Source organism: Hemitrygon akajei, chromosome 5, assembly GCF_048418815.1.
Source record: "Hemitrygon akajei chromosome 5, sHemAka1.3, whole genome shotgun sequence".
In the NCBI taxonomy this organism is placed as follows: Eukaryota; Metazoa; Chordata; class Chondrichthyes; order Myliobatiformes; family Dasyatidae; genus Hemitrygon; species Hemitrygon akajei.
Genome location: NC_133128.1, coordinates 144,323,700 through 144,346,660, shown reverse-complemented (window position 1 = coordinate 144,346,660; position 22,961 = coordinate 144,323,700). Strand labels below are relative to the sequence as shown.

General features: G+C 41.6%; 1 protein-coding gene across 1 annotated transcript; it reads right to left on the bottom strand.

The window, feature by feature from the left end:
- Window positions 1-19,844: 19,844 nt before the first annotated feature.
- On the bottom strand, window positions 19,845-21,681 carry arl4cb (ADP-ribosylation factor-like 4Cb). The gene has a single exon (XM_073046750.1). It carries the CDS (start codon window positions 21,210-21,212, stop codon window positions 20,634-20,636), a length of 579 nt encoding a protein of 192 aa, XP_072902851.1. The 5' UTR covers window positions 21,213-21,681; the 3' UTR covers window positions 19,845-20,633.
- Between the last annotated feature and the right edge of the window lie 1,280 nt (window positions 21,682-22,961).

Genomic DNA, 22,961 nt, shown 5'->3' with positions numbered 1-22,961 from the left:
AGCTAGTCAAACGATTGATCAATTTGTTACGGAATTGAGAAATCACAGTAAAGCATGTGAGCTTGCAGAGCTTATGGACTCTTTCATTAAAGACAGAATTGTTTGTGGCATTCTGGATAATGCTCTGAAAGAAAGACTCTTAAGAGTCTTAAGACGTAAATTTGGAAAACCTTTGATTCTCTGCAAAGCTTCTGAGACTGTGATGTCACAGGCTAAAGAGCTTTTTATCAAGAATGGCAGCATAGACGCTGTAAAGCGCGAACATATTAGAAAAATAATGAAGCGACAACGAAACTGACGGAGAGCAAGACGTCATCTGAAAGAAAAAAGACTTTCTGATCACTGTGGGCGGCAGCACCAACCTAAAATGTGTCCAGTGTATCGGAAAGTGTGCAACAACTGTGGTAAGAGTAATCGTTTTTCATGCTGTTCCAGAAGTAGAAAGGAAATAAAACACACAAATGCAATGCTTGAAAATGAACTTGAGTTTTATATCGATATGCTTTGTGAATACAAACAAAATAAGAATGACTGGACTATGCCATTGCAAGTGAACCAAAACATTATTCTGTTTAAATTGGATACTGGAGCACAAGTAAATGTTCTTGCAAAATCTGAGTTTAATGTATTAAAGCCAAGACCAGTGTTACATCAGAGAAATATAAAAGTGGCTGGGTATTCAGGTGCAGACATTCCAGTTAAAAGAGCATGTGTGGTGAAAGTATCACACAAGAATATTGAGCACACGCTTTCATTTGTGGTCGTGCCAAAAATGTACGGTCAATACTTGGTTTATCTGCCTGTGAGAGACTGAATTTGGTGAAAAGAAGTTTAATCCTGGATGGTGACACAAAGTCAGAATACAGTGACTTGATAAAAGAGTGAGAAAGAACAGAATTTGATCCCAATGCAGCAAAAGTAAAAGAAATCATAAAGAAAAATCCCAGACCCATCCCTTTGTTACCAGCATCTGACAAAGCATTGCCACCAAGACCAAACTTGCTGGTACAGTACAATACTGATCTGAAGCCAAAGAGTGACGAGAATCAGGATCCAACTGAAGAAGTGAAAGCACAAGTGAAGGGCTTGAGAAGTTTTATTGAAATGATGAAGTCTCAGTATAAGAAAAGAGATTACACAGTTCATGAATGAATTGCAATTTCTTCGCAAAGACAGCAAGAAAGACCTTCGGAGTTTCTGTTGACTGATGCAGAGCCGACAAAACATGAAAATAACAACGAAACACAGGAACTGTGTGAACCACTTAGAAGGTCTACTCATGTTGGTAAACCCCCAGAGAGACTGATAGAGACATGTTAAATTATGCATTTGCTAGGATTAGTATTGTTAATTGTTTTTCTTTTTAAGGAAAGGAAGATGAGGTGATATCACATGTCACATGTCAGAACGTGTTTGGACGGGGCTATGTAGCATGCGCAGAAATGACAGAATGATCGAGAAGCTTGTATGTTAAAATGTGGTTGCTGTTTGCTGTTAAATAAAAGTTCTAGTTATGTTCTTCCAGAATATGTTTCTTTATGAGTAACCCACAGTACATATAAAAAACACAGCACTGGTGATAGAGAAGTTTTTAATTGGCACAACAAGCAGCCATCATTCTGGAGACACTCTCAGTAGAGACTCACAAACCCAAAGGTACATCACATCTTCATGCCTTTACGATCAAGGGTAACTCAGTACAGTTTCAATAGGAACAATGACATTGTTTACTTCAATGTTTTGGGTTGACAATGCTTCATTTGAGTTACATATAATTTTCAAACACCTATATCTTCACACCAACACTCCAGGCACCCTAGATTGAATGTTAATCACCATTATTTCTTAAAATGCATTCATCCCTAGGCAGTCATCTCAGGTCAATGGGAGTTTCTTGGTTTGCAATCAAACTCAGTCTGCAGCTCCAAGAAGACCACTGTTCTGAGCTGCATTTTAAATACAATCTGCAATCCACATTCAAATCTGAAGATTGGTTGATGTTGAAATTATTATCTGCTATATACCATAACTCTAGAATACACCCCAACAGTCAGCTAACCCAATACTATCACAATAAATGGTGAAATGAATGGCATTTGACATTCACTGGCATGGGATGATCCAATTGACAATTGTCCAGAGGGCTGGTAATGGCCCTGAAACTAAATCACACAGACTAGCATGCATTGGGAGGAATTACATCAGAACCAAGAGAGAGATTGGAATCAAACTGGCTGTTTAAACAATGCACAGATGCTCATTTCACTGTATTTATTAAACTTGTTTCATGACAACTAAATGGTTTTCTATTGTATAAAACCTGGGGGCATTAATCTTCCTTGGTAACTGGGCAATACATACCTGGATACACAGCATTGTATTACTGTAAACTGTACCAGGCTTCTATGGAACCATACTTGGGAAACTCAGGAGGGTATCTTTTATATCTTTTGAAGCATAGTCTGTGAAGCCACATATTGATTACACTTTAATAGTAAGTGCCCACATGAATTTGTAGGTATGGCTGAATACATAGTGAGTGTATTGCTTATTCTACACTACTCAATTCAGCACTTTGATCCTAGCTAAGGCTTTGTCAAATTCACAACTGCAAACTGCCTTCAAAATTTACAAATAGAAGCTAGAGCCATCATTTCATAACATCATGGCTGCTCTGATGCCCTATTCCATTCTACCTATGGTAACCTTTCTCTTTAAAGCTTATAAAGCATCTGCCTACATTTGCATCAAAATATTCAAAGACTCCATTTTAATAAAATGTGTTCCAAAACCTCTGTTCTAGAGAGAAGTAAAATCATTCACTTTATCTTTGTGTTAAATGGGGAATGCTGCAAATTTGTAATTTCTCCCACAAAGCACTAGATTCTCCCACAAGCAAAAATATACTCACCACATTCACCTTGACAAGGTCCCTCACGACCTTATGTTTCAATCAATGTCCCCTTTCACTCTTCAGAACTTAGCAGATGCAAAAGTTGCCTGTCTAATCTTTCCTGATGAGACAACCCATTTTTCCCAAGTCTTAGTCCAACAAACTTTCTTTGGCCTGCTTCCAATACAATAAAAATCCTTATTTAAGTAAGGAGACTAACCCAATACATAGGAACACATACAAAATACTGGAGAAACTCAGCAGGCCTCTTATATATTGGTGAGACCCAACATAGATTGTGAGACTGCTTCGCTGAGCATCTACACTCTGTCGGCCAGAACAAGCGGGTTCTCCCAATGGCCACCCATTTTAATTCCACTTCCCATTCCCATTCCAATATGTCCATCCATGGCCTCCTCCACTGTCAGGATAAGGCCACATTTTGGCTGGAGGAACAACACCTTGTATTCTGTTTGGGTAGCCTCCAATCTGATAGCATGAACATCAATTTCTCAAACTTCCAGTAATGCTTTCACCATTTTCCATTCCCTCGTCCCTCTCTCATGTTATCTCATTGCCCGCCCATCGCCTCCCGCTGGAGCTCCTCTTCCCACCTTTCTTCTTTCTTCCATGGTTTTCTGTCTCTTTCACCAATCAACTTCCTAGCTCTTTGCTTTATCCCTCCCCCTCCAAGTCTCACCTATCGCCTGGCATTTCTCTCTCCCCTACCCCACACCTTTCAAATCTACTCCTCAGCTTTTCTTCTCCAATCTACTGAAGGGTTTCAGCTTGAAATGTCGACTGTACTTTTTTCCATGGATGCTGCCTGGCCTGCTGAGTTCCTCCAGCATTTTGTGTGTGTTGCTCAGATTTTCTCTTGTTTCTGATCCCAGTACGCAGTACTTCAGACGTAGTCACACCAATCCCTTTCTTTATGAAATTTACAATAACTCCTCCTTACTGTTTATACAATTCCCCTGGCAATATATAATATTCTGCTAGCTTTCCTAATTCCTTGGAGAACCTGCATTCTTGCCCTTTGTAAATGCTATATCAGATCACCCAGATCCCTCAGCAACTCAGAGCTCTGAAATCTCTCACCATTTAAAGAATTGATCAACATGACTTGCCTTTCACAAAATTATGTTGATTTTGTCTCATATTTGAATATCTCTAAGCATTTTATCATAGTCATTAGTAATGACACCTTGCCACAAATGACCCGTGAGTAGAACAAGAAACACACGCCCATACCAAATCTTTTGGGTTCCCAGAGAAAAAGGCTACAAGTACCAGGCAATAACAAATTTGCATTATGCTATAACTTAAATATAATAAAATGCCACGATATAATCCACAGACTACTGTCAAACTAACTCATCAGTCTTGATTGGGAAGTGTCAAGAAACTTGTTCCAAGGGTTAGGTTTCAAAGCATATGTTGAAGTTAAGGTAAGAAAGAGAATAAATAACTTTAAGGAGAGAATCCCAGAGTATGATATCTAGGTTGTTGTAGGTATGACTGCCAGTGTTTTACAAAAGGAAATCAAGGAAGGACAAATGATCAGAATTAATATAAACTGCATGAGTTGATAAAACATTTGGTTGGTAACTGGTCTTTTGGCCTGCCCAGGAAGCAACATCCAAGTACAGAAATTTTAAATAGATTCAGAGCCCATGATAAAAAGGAAATGACCAAACAAGATGAAGAGTAGGAATATGACCTTTCAGAAATCTCACATAATCCCTATAATAGAGATGACCGTAATTGTCTTTAAGTTAGACAATCTCATTGGGAATTCAATTTAATTGTCATCCACTTCATGGTTTGCAATGGTGGGGAGATGGATTTATTTCCTCAAAGCTATATATCCAATATAAACATCAAATGCTTCTAGATCAGGTATAATGGATTAAAAGCAGAGTAAAGTTGCCTCTGTCTGAACAAAAATTCATTATCGCAGCCCCTGGAGAGCACCTTATACTGCTGTTAGTACTAACATCTCCATTTTTAGAGCTGGTATTTTTTATGGATTCATTAATGCAAGCTGCCTGCCTGGTGCTGTGAATCAGCATTCATAATGAATTGGGCTAATACAGTCTTGACATCAGTTCACCTGGAATTCTTACAACCAGCTGATGGGAGACGTATCTCTTCACTGAGCAAAGATGCAGTCCAATTAGCTACAGCTGCTTATATTTAGAATTTAATTTCAAACCTTCAAAATAATATGGGTTTCCACCATTATACATGCTTTCGTTATCTATGTAATATAATTATCCCTTAATCTGACAACAATAGGCTTACACAGAGGTAATCACACAATTTCTAATGTTAAATTGATTGATGAGCTTAATATTTAATTATAATCTCTGTCCATCACAATTAACAAATAAAAATTGTCGATATTAAAATATATGAACATTGTCCCATCTCGCTTGTTATCTCTGCAATCCCACCTGCTATAACCTCAGCATAAATTCTGGTTTAAATTGCAGAGAACAATTCTGCATCAACAATCTCTAGATAGCAAATATATCATGCGTAATTCCTAGTTTATTTGTGATAAGGCCATAAGGCAAGAAGCCCAGGTACAACCTATGGAAGGCTACCTTAAGGGTGAAAAAATAATTCCCATTGCGTTAGAGATGGAACTGGTTTCATGTCAGCTTTGGCAAGGTTTTCAGGCCATTACTTCCTACAAGGCAAAACCTAACATCATGAAAGCCTGTGGGGCTTCACTTGCAGATGATCTCAACGTCTTTTATGCACACTTTGGAAGGAAGAAGAAAACTACACCTGTGCAAATTCCTGTGGCATCTGGTGACCCTGTGATCTCTGACTCTGAGGCCGACATCAGAATATCTTTCACAAGGGTGAACCCCCACAAGGCATCAGGCCCTGAGGGTGTAATTGGCAGGGCATTGAAAACCTGTGCTAACCCACTGGTGGGAGTGTTCAAGCACATCGTCAATCTGTCACTGCTGCAGTCAAAGGTTCCCACCTGTTTCAAAAGGGTGACAATCATGCCAGTGCCCATGAAGAGCAGGGTGAGCTGCCTTAATGCCAATCGCTCAATTGCTCTCACATCTACTGTGATGAAGTGCTCTGAGAGGTTGATCATGCCAATAATCAACTCCTCCCTGAGCAAGGACCTAGAACGGCTGCAATTTATCTATCACCATAATAGATCTACAGTGGATGCTATTTCACTGGCTCTCCACTTGGATCACCCGGACAACAGCAAAACCTACATCAGACTGCTCCTTATTGATTATATCTCAGCGTTCAACACAATTATACTCTCAATTCTAAACAACAAGCTCCAGAACCCGGACCTCTACTCTCCTTCTGTAACTGGAACCTTGACTTCCTCACCAGATTGGAAATAACATCTCCTCCTCACTGACAATCAACACCTGCACCTCAAGAATACGTGCTTAGCCCACTCTATCTACACTCATGACTGTGGGGCTAGCATCATCTATAATATTGCTAATGACACTACTTTTGTAGTCAGATGGTGACATGGAGGCATACAGGATCGAGAGGTAAATTTCCTTAATCAACTCATAGAAGTCCCAACGTGTGTGATACTTGATCTCCTATTAGGGAATGAGACAGGGCAGGTGACAGAGGTTTGTGTAGAGGAACACTTTGCATCCAGTGATCATAATGCCATTATTTCAAAGTTTCAAAGCACCTGCTCACCATCTGCCACAAGTGGGACTTCCTGATGGCCAAACACTTTAATTCCAATTCCCATTCCCATTCTGACATGTGGATCCACTAGTGCCAAGATGAGGCCACACTCAAGGTAGATGAGCAAGATCTTACATTCCATCTGGGTACCCTCCAACCTAATGGTATGAATATTGATTTCTCCTTCCCTCTATTCCCCATTTTGACCTTTCACTTCTTCTCACCTGCCTATTACTTCCCCCTGGGTCCCCTCCTCCTCCCTCTCCTTTTGTCCACTCTCCTCTGCTATCAGATCCTTCTTCTCCAGCCCTTGACCTTCCACACCCACCTGGCTTCACCTATCCCCTTCCAGTTAGCTTCTTTCCCCCCCCCCCCCAACCTTTTTATTCAGGCATCTTCCCCCTTACTTCTCAGCCTTGAAGAAAGGTCTCGGTCCAAAATGTCAACTGTTTACTCTTTTCCATAGATGCTGCCTGACCTGCTGAATTCCTCCTGCATTTTGCGTGCGTTGCTCTGGAAAAAGATAGGGCTAGTTCACAGGTTGAGATTTTAAATTGAAGAAAGGCTAAATTTGATGGTTTCAGAAAGGATCCGGCTTGTGTGGTTAGGTACAGGTTGTTTTTTTGGCAAAGGTGTACTTGAGAAGTGGGACAGCTTCAAAAGTGAACTTTGGAGAGTACAAAGCTTGTAAGTGCCTGTCAGAATTAAAAGGTAATGATATCAGGTTTAGAGAACCTTGGTTTTCAAGAGATATTGAGACCCTACTTTAAAAAAAAGATGCCTAGCAGGTATAGGCAGGTAGAAACAAATTAGGTGCTTACGGAATACAAAAAAAGCAAGACAACTCTTTTTAAATCAGGACTAAATGAGGGCATGAGGTCACCGTAGCAGACAAGGTGGAGGAGAATCCTAAAGGAGTCTACAGATATGTTAAGAGCAAAAGGATAGTATGGGACAATATTGGTTATCTATGTATGGAGCCAAAAGAGATGGCAGAGATCTTAAATGTATTTTTTGCATTTGTATTTACTTGGGAGAAGGACACAAAGTCTACAGAAGTGAGGCAAAGCAGCAGCGAGGTGATGGACACTACAGATTACAGAGGAGGAGGTGTTTGCTGTCCAGAGGCAAATTAGGGTGGAGAAATCCCCAGAGCCTGACAAGGTGTTCCCCCAGACCCTGTGAGAGGCAAGTACAGAAATTACAAGGGCCCTAGCAGAGATATTTAAACCATCCGCAGTGACAGGTGAGGTACTGGAGGATTGGAGGGTAGCTAATGCTGTTCCACTGTTTAAGAAAAGCTCTAAAAGTAAACTAGGAAATTATAGTCCGATGAGCCTGACATCAGTAGTGGGTAAGTTATTGGAAGGTATTCTAAGGGATTGGGTATATGAGTATTTGGACAGACAGGGACTGATTAGGGCCAATCAACATGGCTTCGTGCATGGTAGGTTATGTCTAGCCATCCTTAGAGTTTTTGAGGACATTACCAGGAAAGTAAATTACGGCAAAGCAGTGGATGTTCTCTGCAAGGCATTTGACAAGGGAGGCTGGTCAGGAAGTTTCTGTTGCTTGGTATTCAAGATGAGGTAGTAAATTGTATCAAGCAGTGGCTTTGTGGGAGAAGCCAGAGAGTGGTAATAAATGGATGCCTCGCCGACTGGAGGCCTGTGACTAGTGAAGTGCTGTGGGGATTGGTGCTGGGTCCATTGTTGTTATATCAACGATCTGGATGATAATGTAGTTAACTGGTTCAGCAAATGTGTGGATGACACTCAGACCGGGGGTGTTGTGGACAGTGAAGAAGATGATCAGAGCTTGCATCTGGAAAAATGGGTTGAAAAATGGCAGAAGGAATTTATTGCAGAAAGTGCGAAGTGTTGCTCTTCAGTAGGACCAGCCAGGTAGGTCTTATACAACGAAGAGCAGAGCACTGAGGAGTGGTAGAACAAAGGGACCCGAGAATACCGATACATAATTCATTGAAAGTTGTGCTACAGATAGATAGGGTCATAAAGAAAGCTTTTGGCACATTGGCCTTCAGAAATCAAAGTTATGTTGAAGTTGTGTAAGAAGCTGGTGAGGCTTAATTTAGAGTATTGTGTACAGTTTTGGTCACCTGCCTCTAAGAAAGATGTAAATAACTCTGAAAGAGTACAGACGTTGCTGGGACCAGACAACCTGAGTTATAAGGAAAGGTTGAGTTGGAGGGTGAGCGTTAGGTCTTTATTCCTTGGAAAGTGAAAGACTGAGGGGATATTTGATAGATGTATGCAAAATTAAGAGTATAGATAGGGTAAATGCAACCAGGGCTTTACCACTGAGGTTGGGTGGGATTACAACTATTGGTCATGAGTTAGGGGTGAAAGGTGAACTTTTTAAGGGGAACATAGGGGAAACTCCTTCACTCAGAGAGTCATGACAGTGTGAAATGAGCTGCCAGCATGTGGTGCATTCAAGCTCGATTTCAACATTGAAGTTTGGGCAGTATGGGCATGGAAGGCAACAGTCCAGATGTAGATCGATGGGAGGAGGCAGTTTAAATAGTTTTGGCATGGATTAGATGGGCCAAAGGGACTGATTCTGTGCTATACTTTTCTATGACTAACATTTTGGCCCCAGTGGCCTGTACTGTAGATAGATAGATAGATAGATAGATAGATAGATAGATAGATAGATAGATAGATACTTTATTCATCCCCATGGGGAAATTCAACATTTTTTCCAATGTCCCATACACTTATTGTAGCAAAACTAATTACATACAATACTTAACTCAGTAAAAATATGATATGCATCTAAAATCACCCTCTCAAAAAGCATTAATAATAGCTTTTAAAAGTTCTTAAGTAGTTTACTTAAATACATTGAGTCCTAACCCCGGCACTTTAACATATCTTACTCCTGGCGGTTGAATTGTAAAGCCAAATGGCATTGGGGATTGGGGTACTGTTCTATTCTCTATGTTCTGTCAAAGAAGGATACGTTTTAGAACTTTAACAATACCCAAACGTGCCAGAAATGTCTTTGAGTCAGGCAGCATCTATGAGGAGAGAACAAGCTTATGATGACCATGACGTATTTATTTACTTAGAGCTACAAATGTCATCAACTTGAAATACTAATCCTTTCCCTCCAAACCCCATCATAGCTATTGAGTGTTTCTTATGTTTTATTATTTAATTCAGTTTTATTACCATAGTTTGTTTTGTTTCATTGACTGCTGGCCTAATCTATTCATTCTAAAACTATTAAAGAAACATGAGCCTGATTTATCTCTTTGAATTCCCTTTTCCAGAAATCAATGAATTTTCAGACAAAGCATCTTGCATCTTTATGTAACTGTACTTCAATATAATAAATACAAATTTAAGCTTGTCATTCTGGTATTAATTATAAAAACTATTTCTTATAAATATGAATTTCCTTTAAAGCTATATGCCTATGATGCTGCCGTATGTAGAGTTTTTATTACACCTGTGCATACTTGCATTTGTGCATAATACAATTGACTAGTTCAGGATATAATTGAGGGTGGTCATTATAAATGGAATAATATTCATCTTTGGACACAATGACCAGATATTCAGTGACTATTTAATTCGTTTCACTTGACTTGTTCATCACTCATCACTAAAAAAATGATTACAGATGCTGCAAATCTGAGATCGAGTCATAGAACACAGAAACAGGCCTTCAGCCCATCTAGTCCGAACTTCTTTAAAATGTTACAATTGAACCGGCATCTACCACTTGCACTGGTAGTCTAATCCATGCTTGCATCACCCTCTGAGTGAAGTAGTTCCCCTACTTCACCTTTCACCTGTAAGCTATGATCTCTAGTTCTAGTCTCAACCAACCTGAGGGGGAAAAGACTACAATGCATTCGCCCTGTTGATACCTCTCAAAAAAATAGGTAAAACTGGAGAAAACTAGAAAATACTCAAAATATTCAGCAAGTCAGTTAGTATGCAGGTAGAGATAGGCATTTCCTAATGAAGATTCCTCAACTTAATTGTTACTCTTTCCACAGGTGCTGCCTACCCTGCTGTTTCCAGCAATTTCTACTATTATTACATTTAATTATTGTATGATAATGTGTTAGTCAGTTTGGCTCCTTAGGTTTCTGAAAAATATGTCAGCTGATGTCAATGCTAAAGAAGTAAAACATATTCAAATTGAATCTAATGTTTTCATAGATATCATGTTCATGCATATATTCCCTGCCTAAGTCGAACAGCAAGACAAAAACATTCTAGATACTTCAAATCTGAAATAAAACCAGAAACTGAGAATACGCAGCAGGTTATACAGTATCTGGTGCAGGAGAAACAGTTAATTAGCGTTAACACGGTTCCTCTCTTCATAGATGCTGCCTAGCCTTCTCAATGTTTCCAGCAGTTTATGTTTTAATTTCTGCAGAGTTTAACTCAAAGAATGTCCTTAGAACTGAATGTTGATGGTGTTTAGCTTTTGCAATTTGCTTTAAACTACAGTCAATACTGGAATTTGTTACAGGAGACAGTAACTCAACAGCCTTGCAATTATAATTACAATGGTAAATATATTAGCATTCTGATTCGGGTATAATTCTGACCAATTTCCTCTTGGTGCTTCAGTTTCTGCCCACATTCCAAAAAAGTACGATTAAGATTGGAGAGCTGTGGGCACGTGTATGTTGGCGGTGGAAATGTGGCAGCACTTGCAGGCTGCCCAGCGCAATCCTTGCTAATTTTATGTGATGCAAACAATGGATATCACTCTAGGGTTCGATGCATATGTGACAAAGAAAGCATGTCTTCTTTTCAAAAACGCTGAGCAATAATCCAGCAAATGTAACCAAATTTTGTTAAGGCACCATTATAAATGCTAGAGCCATGCTCACTATTTGTTATTAGTCCTTGTCCTTGGAAATGGTGGCAGATCCTCTTCCTTAGAATCCTCTCCACCACGTTAGGTTCAAAGGCCTGCAATTCCCTGGCCTGTCCTTACAAACTTTTTAAAATAAAGACACAACATCTGGCACCCTCCAGTCTTCTGGTACCTCACCTTTTTCTAAAGGGAAAAGCAAGTATCTCTGCCAGGGCCACTGCAACCACTTTGCTAGCTTCTCCCAATGCTCTAGGATGCACTTGAATTGACTTCATTACTTACATCCTTCATATACATGAGGAATAAAAATATTTACGTTACATCTCTGTCTAATTTATAGTAATTTACGATAAACAGCATGTACAACAGGACAATCAATATAACATAGAAAACAATTGTATCAGCATGAATTAATCAGTCTGGTGGAAGAAGCTGTCCCAGAGCCTGTCAGTCGTGGCTTTTATGCTGTGGTACCGTTTCCTGGATGGTAGCAGCTGGAACAGTTTATGGTTGGGGTGACTTAGGTCCCCAATGATCCTAATGGCCCTTTTAACACACCCTGTCTTTGTAAATGTCCCGAACACTGGGTAGTTCATATCTACAGACGCGCTGGGCCTCCACATCACTCTCTGCGATTGAGGGAAGTACAGTTCCCATACCAGGCAGTGATGCAGCCAGTCAGGATGCTCTCAATAGTGCCCCTGTAGAAAGTTCTTAGGATCTGGAGGCCCATACCAAAATTCTTTTATCTTGGTCATGCCCTGGGAACTTTGTCCACCTTAAAATGCTTTAAGACGTCCTGCACTTATGCTTTTGTAATGTGTAAATATTAGAAGACCCTTAATGTGGATACCTTTTAATTCCTTAACTTGCATGACCTTATCCATAGTAAACGCAGATGAGAAATATTCATTTAAGACCTTACCCACATTTGACAGACAGCTCTCAGTAAATTCACTCTGTACATATGCACACACTTCTTCCCCCAGTATATTTGTATAATGGATCGTCTTTATGGTGCCTTTCCCGCCATACACGGTGGAATATTCCATTTCTTTATTAATGGCAATGTATAAATGCGTATATATTGTTTATATCTTGTATTCATGATAGATGCTTCTGTTTATTTTGTAATGTAACTACATTGTGAGGTGCATCATATTCTGATTCATGTGTAGTTTCAAGTTAACTTGGTGGGTAATTAATGATGGGAAGTTGGGGAGAGATCGAGCTACTGGGGGTTCACACTGGAAATAGAATGTACCTAAGATTGTGCTTTCTGGTAGATATATTTTTGTAAATATTGGCAGTTTTCTTTTTGCTAACTGTTTTAAGTTTTATTTTTGACGCAACAAATAGACAGCCCTGCACAGAAGTACTAAGCGACTCCAGCCATTTCTTCTTTTGGTTGTAACGCACGATGACAGCACCATTATCCTGTAGCTCTAGATAAACATGTTGATCCTTGAGGGAATCATTCTCTCCCCACTTACTTTCTTCAAGAATCTCTTGGGATTCACCTCACCATTTCTGCCAGGAATATTACATGTCCCCTTTTTGCCCTCCTGATTTCCTTCTTGTGAACTAAACCTCTTACACTCCTCAAGAGATTTGCTTGATCCCAGCTCCTATACGTGTCATGCAGCTCCTTCTTTTTCCTGATCTGAGCCTCAATATCCTTCATCATCCAGTGTTCCCTAATCATGCCACTCTTGTCCTTCACTACAAAAGGAAGCTGCTGCCTCTGAAGTAGCTCACCTTTAAAATTGTCCCAATTGCCAACCATCCTGCTGTCTGCAAACAGCCTCTGTCAGTCACCCTCCACACATCTTGTTTAAAGACTTCAAAATTTACCTTGCCCCAGTCTAGGAATTTAACCTGTGGACTAGTCCTATATTTTTCCATAACATTTAAAAATTAATAGAATTATGGTCACTGTCCCAAAGTGCTCCCCCACTGACACTTTCGTCACTTGCCCAGTTAACTTCACATTGGAGGTTCAACATTACTTCGTCTCTAGTGGACTCATCAACATATTGTTCAAGAAGGGTTTCCTGGACTTGTGTAATAAATTCTGCTCTATCCAAGCCCTTAGCACAAATGCATTATGAGGGAAGTTGAAATCAACTACTATTTCTCTGCAACTATCTGCGGTCTCCTGACATTCTTTGTCCTTTATTTCCATGTGGCTTCTGGGGGGTGGGGGAAGGGCTATAACTGAAATTGGTTTACTTCCGTCACATGTTCCAAGATGCAGCAAAAAGCTTGTCTTGCATATTGTTCATACAGATCAAATCATTACACTGTGCATTGAGGTAGAACAATATCAATCATGGCAGAATTAAACTGTAACACCTACAGAGAAAGTGCAGGTCAACAATAAAGTGCAAGATCGCAATGCGGTAGACCGTGGGTGATCATGACCTTATTTCTAATTTGCAATCATATTACCTTACCAGATGATTTCCCCCAAGAATATCTTCTGAAAGCATTGCAATCATATTCTTTCAAATCAAAACCGCAACTCCCTTTCCACTTTTACCTCCACCTCAATCATGACTGCAGCATGCTGCCAGGAATATCGTGCTGCCAGTCTTACCCCTTCCTTCGATCAAATACTCATTGACTCAAAGAACTCTAGGATGTGCTATATTACTAAAATTAAATTTATTTTTCAACAGAATGCAAGAAACACTATCTTCAGCCATTATTTCCCCAAACATATTAAAATCGACGCCATCTACGAACCCTTAAGAGCCAAAGTGCAAGCCATTAGAGTTCAAAGGTAACTGAAGGGGTAGCCAATCAGGACTGAGGCAAGCAAATTAGACGGGGGTGCGGTATATAAACACGAGCACTCCCAAAGACAACTATCTCAACTGGTGATGAAACGACTGCAAGCTAATTGCCAAACTCAGCAAACACATCATCATCATCATTTCCCTCTTCAATCTCCTATTTTGATTCTCCTATTCTTATCCCCCTTCTCACATTCTATCAGCCCCTTTCACCCATCTTTGTCCAATTTTCCCTCCACCCACTTCACACACAGGGTCACCCTCTCCTCCGCACCACTTCCCGTCTGGTTTCACTTCTCACTTCTACTCTTGATAGTTTCCTTTCTCAATTCCTTTTCTTGTCAGAATCCATTACTCTTATCTCTTTCCAGCAGCTGTATCCCATCTTCACACTCCCCCCCCCCCCCCCACCACTCTCAAACCTTGTTCCAACTGTTTTTAATTCTTTGCCCTTCTTCTCTCTGTGCCTCCATCTGTCATTCACCTACAGCCCTGCTCCCCTCCCCAAGGAGGATGACCTGCCTCCTCAGCCCACCAATCACTTCAGAGTCATTTTTTTGGTATGCCCCTTCTCCTTTTGCTGACCATCTCCTCTCTTGGTCCTGATAGAGCATCTTGGCTCAAAACCTTGACAATTTCTTTCCTCTCAGCAATGCCTTTTGACCTGCTGAGTTCCTCCAGCAGGTTGTGTGTTGCTCCACGTTCCAATACCTGCATTCTTTTCTGTTTTCCCTCACTTATTGCTTTGTTCATGTACAGCCTAAACATTTGGACAGTAGATCTGAGCTGAACAGTGAAGAAATCTCACTCACTTAGTCAGGGAAATATACAGATGGACAAGGAACAGTTTAAGTTCAGTTGTCAGGGGAAATGCTCTTTTCAGCAATAGCATGGTAGCATAGTAGGTAGCACAATCACTTTACAGTCAAGTAATGACCGCTGTCTGTAAGGAGTTTGTACGCTTTCCCCATTTCCCCTGGCTTCCTCCACATCCCAAAGATGTACGGTTTGGGTTAGGATTAGTAAATTGTGTTGACACTTGTGAGCAGCCCTCAGGACAATCCCCACTGATTTGATTTGACACAAACAATGCATTTCACTGCATGTTTCAATGTACATGTGACAATTAAAGCTAATCTCTCTTTAGGGCCTGCTTAAGCAATTGTTTCCAGTAGTGAGATCCTATGGCTACTGCTGAAGTAATGTTAAGTACGTACCTGCCGTCCCCATGTACTAGTGAGGCATTCTTATCCTAAATGGCAAGACGCAATGTGATGACAGTACATGCAGGGGCCAAGACAGCTTAATAAAAAAGCTTTTGATAGCTAAGCCTCTGTCTTAACTATGGCCCAAAATTGCCAAATATGGATAACTACCCCAGATATCGCTGAAACATTACAAAGTTAGAATGAAAATTTAAAGTCACTTATAAGCAATTAAAACATTTATCTAAACACAGATATCTAAAATGTGAATTGCCTAATACTTGCCTTTCCCTCCACTGAAATAATGGACGTTGGGCCTCACCAATTGGCACAGCTTCATTTAGTTGGTTCTCCAGGATAAGTACTGAAGCAGCATGGCCTGTTTTATGTTCTATTGATGCCTTCCAAGAGAGTTCCTCTCACAAAGAGTGATTGGGAAATCCTACGGTAGTGTAGTAGCGCACAATGCTTTACAGTGCAGGTGAGCCAGGTTCAATTCCTGCCACCGCTTTTAAGTTTGTATGTTCTCCCGTGACCATGTGGGTTTCCTCCCACAGTTCAAATACATACCAGTTGGTGGTAGGTTAATTGGTCACTGTACATTGTTCCGTGATTTGATTAGGATTAAATTGGAGGGGAGGGGGGTGGTTGTTGGCAGCATGGCTCAAAGGACCTACTTGACACTGTATGTATCTCAATAAATGTAAAGAACATGAATTTCTGCAGAGAAGTGCCAGCATGTTGGCATAGAACCTCAAGAATTTCTCAACAAGCTGTGGCTCATTCACTTTAATCTATATCCAAGCAGTTGTCCTTTCAGATGAGAGAATGTAAAGAGGATAAACTCAAGTATGTGCAGTTATGTCAGTGTAAGAAATTGCACTAATTTGCAACTACTGATTAGCACAGCCTGTAAATTATAATGCATGCATTGTTCAATTACTCTGAACAAGAGTTAAAAGATAAAATCTTTTCAAACACGTTTTCTGACCCATCTGAATGGAGCAGAAGTTCTAACAATGTAAGGCTCTAGGGAATTTATTTTTTGACTGGTTTTGTAAATTCTACTTTGAGCAAAAAAAAATCATCTGAACAGATTGTGCAAAAATACAGATTGGTTCTGTGTGAGCTACCAGACCATGACAGGGAGATAGCTATTTAAATGTGAGAAGTGAGACGCTGAGTTAGAGGGGAAGAATGGGAAAAGATGGTTTGCTGCCTCTGGGACAGTGTCTGACCTCAATCAAGCCACAGGCTGAAACAGAACACCATCACGTCATCCCAATCTCCTGCCAATAGCTTTTGTACATAAAGATAAAAGGTTTAAGAGGAAACTCACATAAATTAGCATACATGCAATAAGTAAAAAGATAGACATACACGTAAGATCAAGAGAGCATGAAAAATTTACATTTTAAAGCACTGTAAGTGCAGAGGTCTTTATTATGTAGTTGCATTTATTTATTCTTGGCATCAGCAATAATGCTAAAATCCAAACATTCTTGTATCCTTGGCGAAAGGAGATTATTTTTTCCAACATCTCTGTAGATTCACAGATTCAGAGGACCTGTGCTTCTTTTGCAAAATAACCTCATCCAATTGTCAACTGCACACAATTTTACAGCACCTACTGCAAAACACTACTGATACACCACGGGGTAATAAAATTTGAAAGTGCAAGGCAATTAACTATCTGATCTATGTCTCAATGAGTGCAGCAGTCTGAGAATAGGTAAAGTGAATTAAATCAAACTAATTTAATATTGGCTTTGCTCCCAGTGAACTATTATCAAGAAATTAAAAAGTAAACAACAGATGATTTGTTATTTCTGGAAAACACAGGTAGTTTGTATTGTATGATCACACGCACGTATGTGTGCTCATATTTCACATGCAAACACAACTGTTTAATCACAACTGCATGCAATTAAAATGCATGCATGCAAAAACAAGCACACTGATGCAGATGCATGCATACAGAACCTGGACAAGGACATGCATCTATGAGCCTTTGTGGAAGGTTGTTAAGTAGACCAGAATGTTTTCCATTTAATAGGGTCAGTGCCTTCATAGAATGCTTGGAAAAGTTCATTACGCATTAAGGGAACAAAAAGAGCCACAGTGACTGTAAGACATATTTTCACTTTAGATGTGATGCCCATCCTACCTTTGTAGGCATAAGGATTGTTCAACGTTTTAACCTTTTAACAATGTGAAAATGAATACTGCCAAGGGATTGTGGAGTTCTTTGTCAGAATGACGACGAGACAGAGACAGGTAAATTCATAAATGTCTGATTTCATGTGTGCAAATTTATCCTCTTCCTGGTCTCTATATAATCATCAGGATCAAACAGCTTTTCTTCATGATTGCACATCTTCTCATGTTTCTTACTCACAATCTGACTGGTCAGCCCCCTTCAATTGCTCCAAAGGATCATAAGTTAAAAGGTGAGACCTGCAGATAGTGTTATTCTTTTTTTGTAACTGGCCACTGTAAACAATGTCATTTTATTGAGAAGGGACTTGAATTGAGTAAGTTAAGATACATTTCTCTCCAAAAATGTTTCCACCCACATCCAAACATAATTAGAATGTGAGTACTAATCTGTCACCTGCATTCAGTCAAACAGATTTAGCAGCAATTAGTAACACAAGAGATTCAGTAGATGCTGGAATTCTTGAGCAACACACACAAAATGTAAGAGGAACAAGCATGTCAGGCAGCAGCCATGGAGGGGAGCAAATATTAACATTTCAGTGTCTTGGCCTGAAACGTCCACTGTTTACTCTCCTTAAGACATAGGAACAGAACTAGGCCATTTGGCCCATTGAGTCTGCTCTGCCATACCATCATAGCTTATTATCCCACTCAACCCCATTCTCCTGCCTTCCCTTCATAACATTTAATGCCCTTACTCATCAAGAACCTAACAACCTCCGCTTTAAATATACCAAATGACTTGGCCTTCACTGCCACCAATTCACCGCCATCTGGCTAAAGAAATTACTCCTCATCTCTGTTTTAAAGGGACATCTCTGAATTCTGAGGTTGTGCCCTCTGATCCTAGACTCCCCCACTATAGGAAATATCCTCTCCACATCCACTGTATCTTGGCCTTTTAATATTCAATAAGTCACAATGAGTTCCCCGATTCCTCATTCTTCTAAACTCCAGCCAGAGCAATCAAATGCTTCTCATATGTTAACCCTTTTATTCCCTGAAATATTTTCATGAGCCTCCTCTGGACCCTCCATAGATGCTGCCTTAGTTACAAATTGTTTGAAATAAGCTTGATGGGAGGAAAGACCCTAGATGTGGAATGCTTTTCTGTGGGTGTGCCAGCCAGCCTTCACAACTTCATGGATATAAACTTGGGAATCCCCATTCTCAGACATTGTTACATCATGCCTACTGCACAAATACCTTGAACAATTTGTCTGAAAGTGACACAGTTAATACGAGTCGAGTATGATTTTCCATTTTACATTGGGTTTTGTTTTCAGGAGATCGATTCCCAACAACAGCACATAAATCAGAATCTGCGATGATTTCTCAACCTCTCTCCCAATTGATTGTCGCTTACTTGCTCATTTACCTTCCAGCACTTGAGCAATGCTGTGATCATGGGCAAATTCTTCCAACTGTGGATAAAAGGCTTCTGGGTTCATCTTATCCTTACAAACTCACACCTAAAGGAGTTTTCTCACATATATCCCTCAGCCTTTTCCCCAAAGTTACTCACTGCATGCACCAGATGTTGATATAAAACAGTATTTCAGTCAGCATCAAAAACACTAAAATATGACTTAATGAAAATGCTTACATCAAACAAATGCAAATCTTGTTAAAGCTATTAATAAAATTAGAACACCATATCTATGTATGGTGATAGTTATTATTTTGCAGATCTAATATTCTAATAAAATAATTGTGTTCCTGTGTACACACATTTGTGTGTGTGTAGTGTATAGTACTGGCACACACAAAGCAATTATTTTACAGATCCAATATTCCCTTTAAAATTATCTTTATCCTGTGTGCGATTACACAATTGAACTATGTACGCTGGGGCACGGTGTATAGGTACCTGCACAAAAGCGACCACACAAATGTACGTAATTTACTCGTTTCGGTAGAATATTATATTGGAAAAATAATCAGCTATATTTTTACAAATGTGATTTGCATTGTTATTACCCACTGATAATCTGAGGTTGAAACTGTGCTGCCCCTGTTCCAATGAGGGATGATAGTACTTGGTAGAGATGGAATCTAGAGCGGGAGAATGAAATTGGGACAGGCCAGTGAGTTTAAAAATAACAAGACAACAGGCGACCTCTGCGAAGGACAGAAAGCACCACATGATCCTAGTATCAGAAGCTCATCCTTTATTATCCCAAGATCGTAATTTATTCTGACCGTCAAAGACATGCAGATAAATACAGTACCTAAATGTCGTAAAGGTGAGGGCCAGCCTTACCTATTTCAGCTTATAATATTGGGCTAAAAAGTATTAAACTTAAGAAGGTACAATCAAAATGTAGCGACAAGAAGCCACGGGGTCAGGGTCGGGGTTACAGTTTTCCTTCTGCACAAGCTCCATTCTGTAATATCCTTTTAGCTTGTCTTCTTTCGTCGAACCTTGACCCCCCTCTGGATCATCTCCCTCCTCAAGAGCTCCGAGGCTGACGGCCGGTCCTTCCGAAGCAGGCGAGGAGAGATTTATTGTGCCGCAGCCCGCTGGTCCACCCCGTGTGAACGGCGGCAAGGAAAGCGGCGTGTGGACGGCGAACGCTTTTCTCAAACAGAAAGAAGGCTGGGTGCATGGAGATCGCAAATGGCGCTGTGGAAACCGCGTTAAAAAGTTCCAAACTGTAAATGCCCCGTGCCCATGAGGGCCACGCAGAAGGGCGAACGAGAAACACTGTGCACCCACCTCCTGACCGTAGACTCTCCATTCACTGATGCGCTGAACTGGTCGCTTGGGTCAAGCCGCCGATTCTGCCAGTTCATTCGGTTGGTGCATGACTTAGTTCAATTTAGCTTAGATAAATATGTATGTGTGTATCTGTGCGTTTCTACAGGACCTCCGAGGAGCCCATTCGGGTTCCGAGAGTGCTTAACACCAAGTCCCGGTCCGTCCTTCCTCCCCGCATTCGATCACCGCTTCTTCTTCTGTCTCAGCGCCTTCCGCTTCTTCACGATCATCTCGTACAGTTTGTCCATGCCTTCGTGCAGCCCCTCGCCGATGATCGCACAAGCCGGCTGAACATACCAGGTGGTGGACGGGCTGAGTTCGTGCAGCGCCAGCTGCCTCTCCAGCTCGGCCACCGGCAGCGACTTGGGCAGGTCCTGCTTGTTGGCAATGACCAACAACGGCGTGCCCTGGTTCTCCGAGATCCTAGTGATCTTGTGCAGCTCACTCCTGGCTTCCTCCAGCCGCTCCACATCCACCGAGTCCACCACGTAGATGATGCCGTCGGTGCAGCGGCTGTAGGACTTCCAGAGGGGCCGGAGCTTCTCCTGGCCGCCGACGTCCCAGAAGTGGCAGCTGATGCCCTTGGCTGTCCCGTTGCCCAGCTTGATCTTCTCTGTGTTGAAGCCGATAGTGGGCACCGTGTTGACGAACTCGTTGAATTTCAGCCTGTACAAGACGGTGGTCTTCCCTGCCGAGTCCAACCCCAACATGACAATGTGCAAGGACTGGAAAGCCGATACGTTGGAGAAGCTGTTCCCCATTTTTCTCAGGCGGTTGAGCTAGGGGAGACGAGTGGTGGGATCCGAGGAGGGAATGTCGATAGAGCAATGCTCGCAGTCCGCCTGCCTCTGCTCTCAGCCCGACGTGCTCAGAGAGCGCAGCTTCTCAGGCTGTCCGCGTCGGCTTCTCATCCCGGGCGGCGAGAGTTCGCTGAGGTTGCCCCGACAGGCTCGAGTAGCTTGGCTGTGGAAGCCGGTGGACGGGAGAGCCTCCTTTTTCTCCGCGCCCACACACGGACATGTGAATGCAGAGCTCCGGCAGACGGTCAATCCCCTCCGCGCTCACAGACAGACAGGAATGACACAGAACGGCAGGAACACCCCCAGGTCGCTTTGCAACTTCCGCCTACACAAGAACTTGCAAGAGGCGGGCTTCAAACAAATACCACCCCGTTATTTAAATTCGAGACTGTAGCGACCGAATGCACGGATGGCGTCTGACACACTGTAGGCAAACAGCCTCGATACACGAGGAAATCTGCAGATGCTGGAAATTCAAACAACACACACACAACCTCCCTACAACGCTTTGCAACTGTCCAAATGCGTGTGCGTGCTCCGGTCGGAAAACACCAGGTTTCTTTATTATGGGAACACATCATTGACAAACATCTTCTAACGATGCAGGGTTTCGACCCAGAACGTGGACGATACCCCTCCTCCCACAGATGCTGTCCGACCCACTGAGTTCCACCAATAGATGGTTGCTCCGGATTCCAGCATCGGTAGTCTCTGGTGCCCCCATCTTCGAGTTTATTCCGCTTCACGCATTGTGATCATGTAAAATGAATCGCAGCTCCTAACTCTCGACATCAAGGTTTCACAAGGCATTCGGATATTCACTGGAAACGTGCGGGATTTAATCCCGCTACATCTCCCCATATTACCCCTCACCCCGCCCCCAACACCAGCTCTCCGACAGGATACGAATGCGCCACAGATTTGAGCAGATGGAGACACAAATGACTGCAGGTACTATAATCTTGTGAGAGCTCAGTTGGTTCAGCTTTTTTTGGGTGTGGGGGGGGAGGTGGTTGAATGGACAGTCAACGTTCTGGGTTGAAACTCTGCTTCAGTACTTGATGCAGGATTTCAGAACCAGCGGCACGTGTCGTGAAATGTGTTAACTTAGCAGCAATAGTTCAATGCAATTTCAACCCGAAACTTAGAGAATCCGCCGCTAGGAGGGGCTCCCTCTAGGTGCAGGAATTCTCTACGTTTTGGTTGAAATCCTGCACCAAGTACTGAAGCAGATTTTCGACCAAAAACATTGACTGTCCATTCTCCCTTCCCCTCCCCAATAGATACTGCTGGTGCGCTGAGTTGTCCCAGCAGATTGTCTGTCTGTACAGATTGAGTGGGTGATCTGCTGCCTGTAGGGACTGGGGACGCCAGGCAGCATTTGCAGAGGGAAATGGACATTATAAGTTCCTGGTTGAAGTAAAGACTGAAAGGTTCAATAGATACATTTAATGTCAGAGAAATGTATACAATATACATCCTGAAGTTCTTTTTCTTCGCGAGCATCCACGAAAAGAGGATGAATGACAGTTCAATGTTAGAACCCCACCTCCCCCTCCCACGCATAAGCAGCAGCAAAGCAATGACTCCCCCCAACCAGCAAAAAAGCATCAGCACCCCCGCCGAGCACTCAAGTGTGCAGCAAAGCATCAATAAAGACAGAGACTTGCAGTACCCCAAAGACTACTCGTTCACCCAGTAATTCGACAT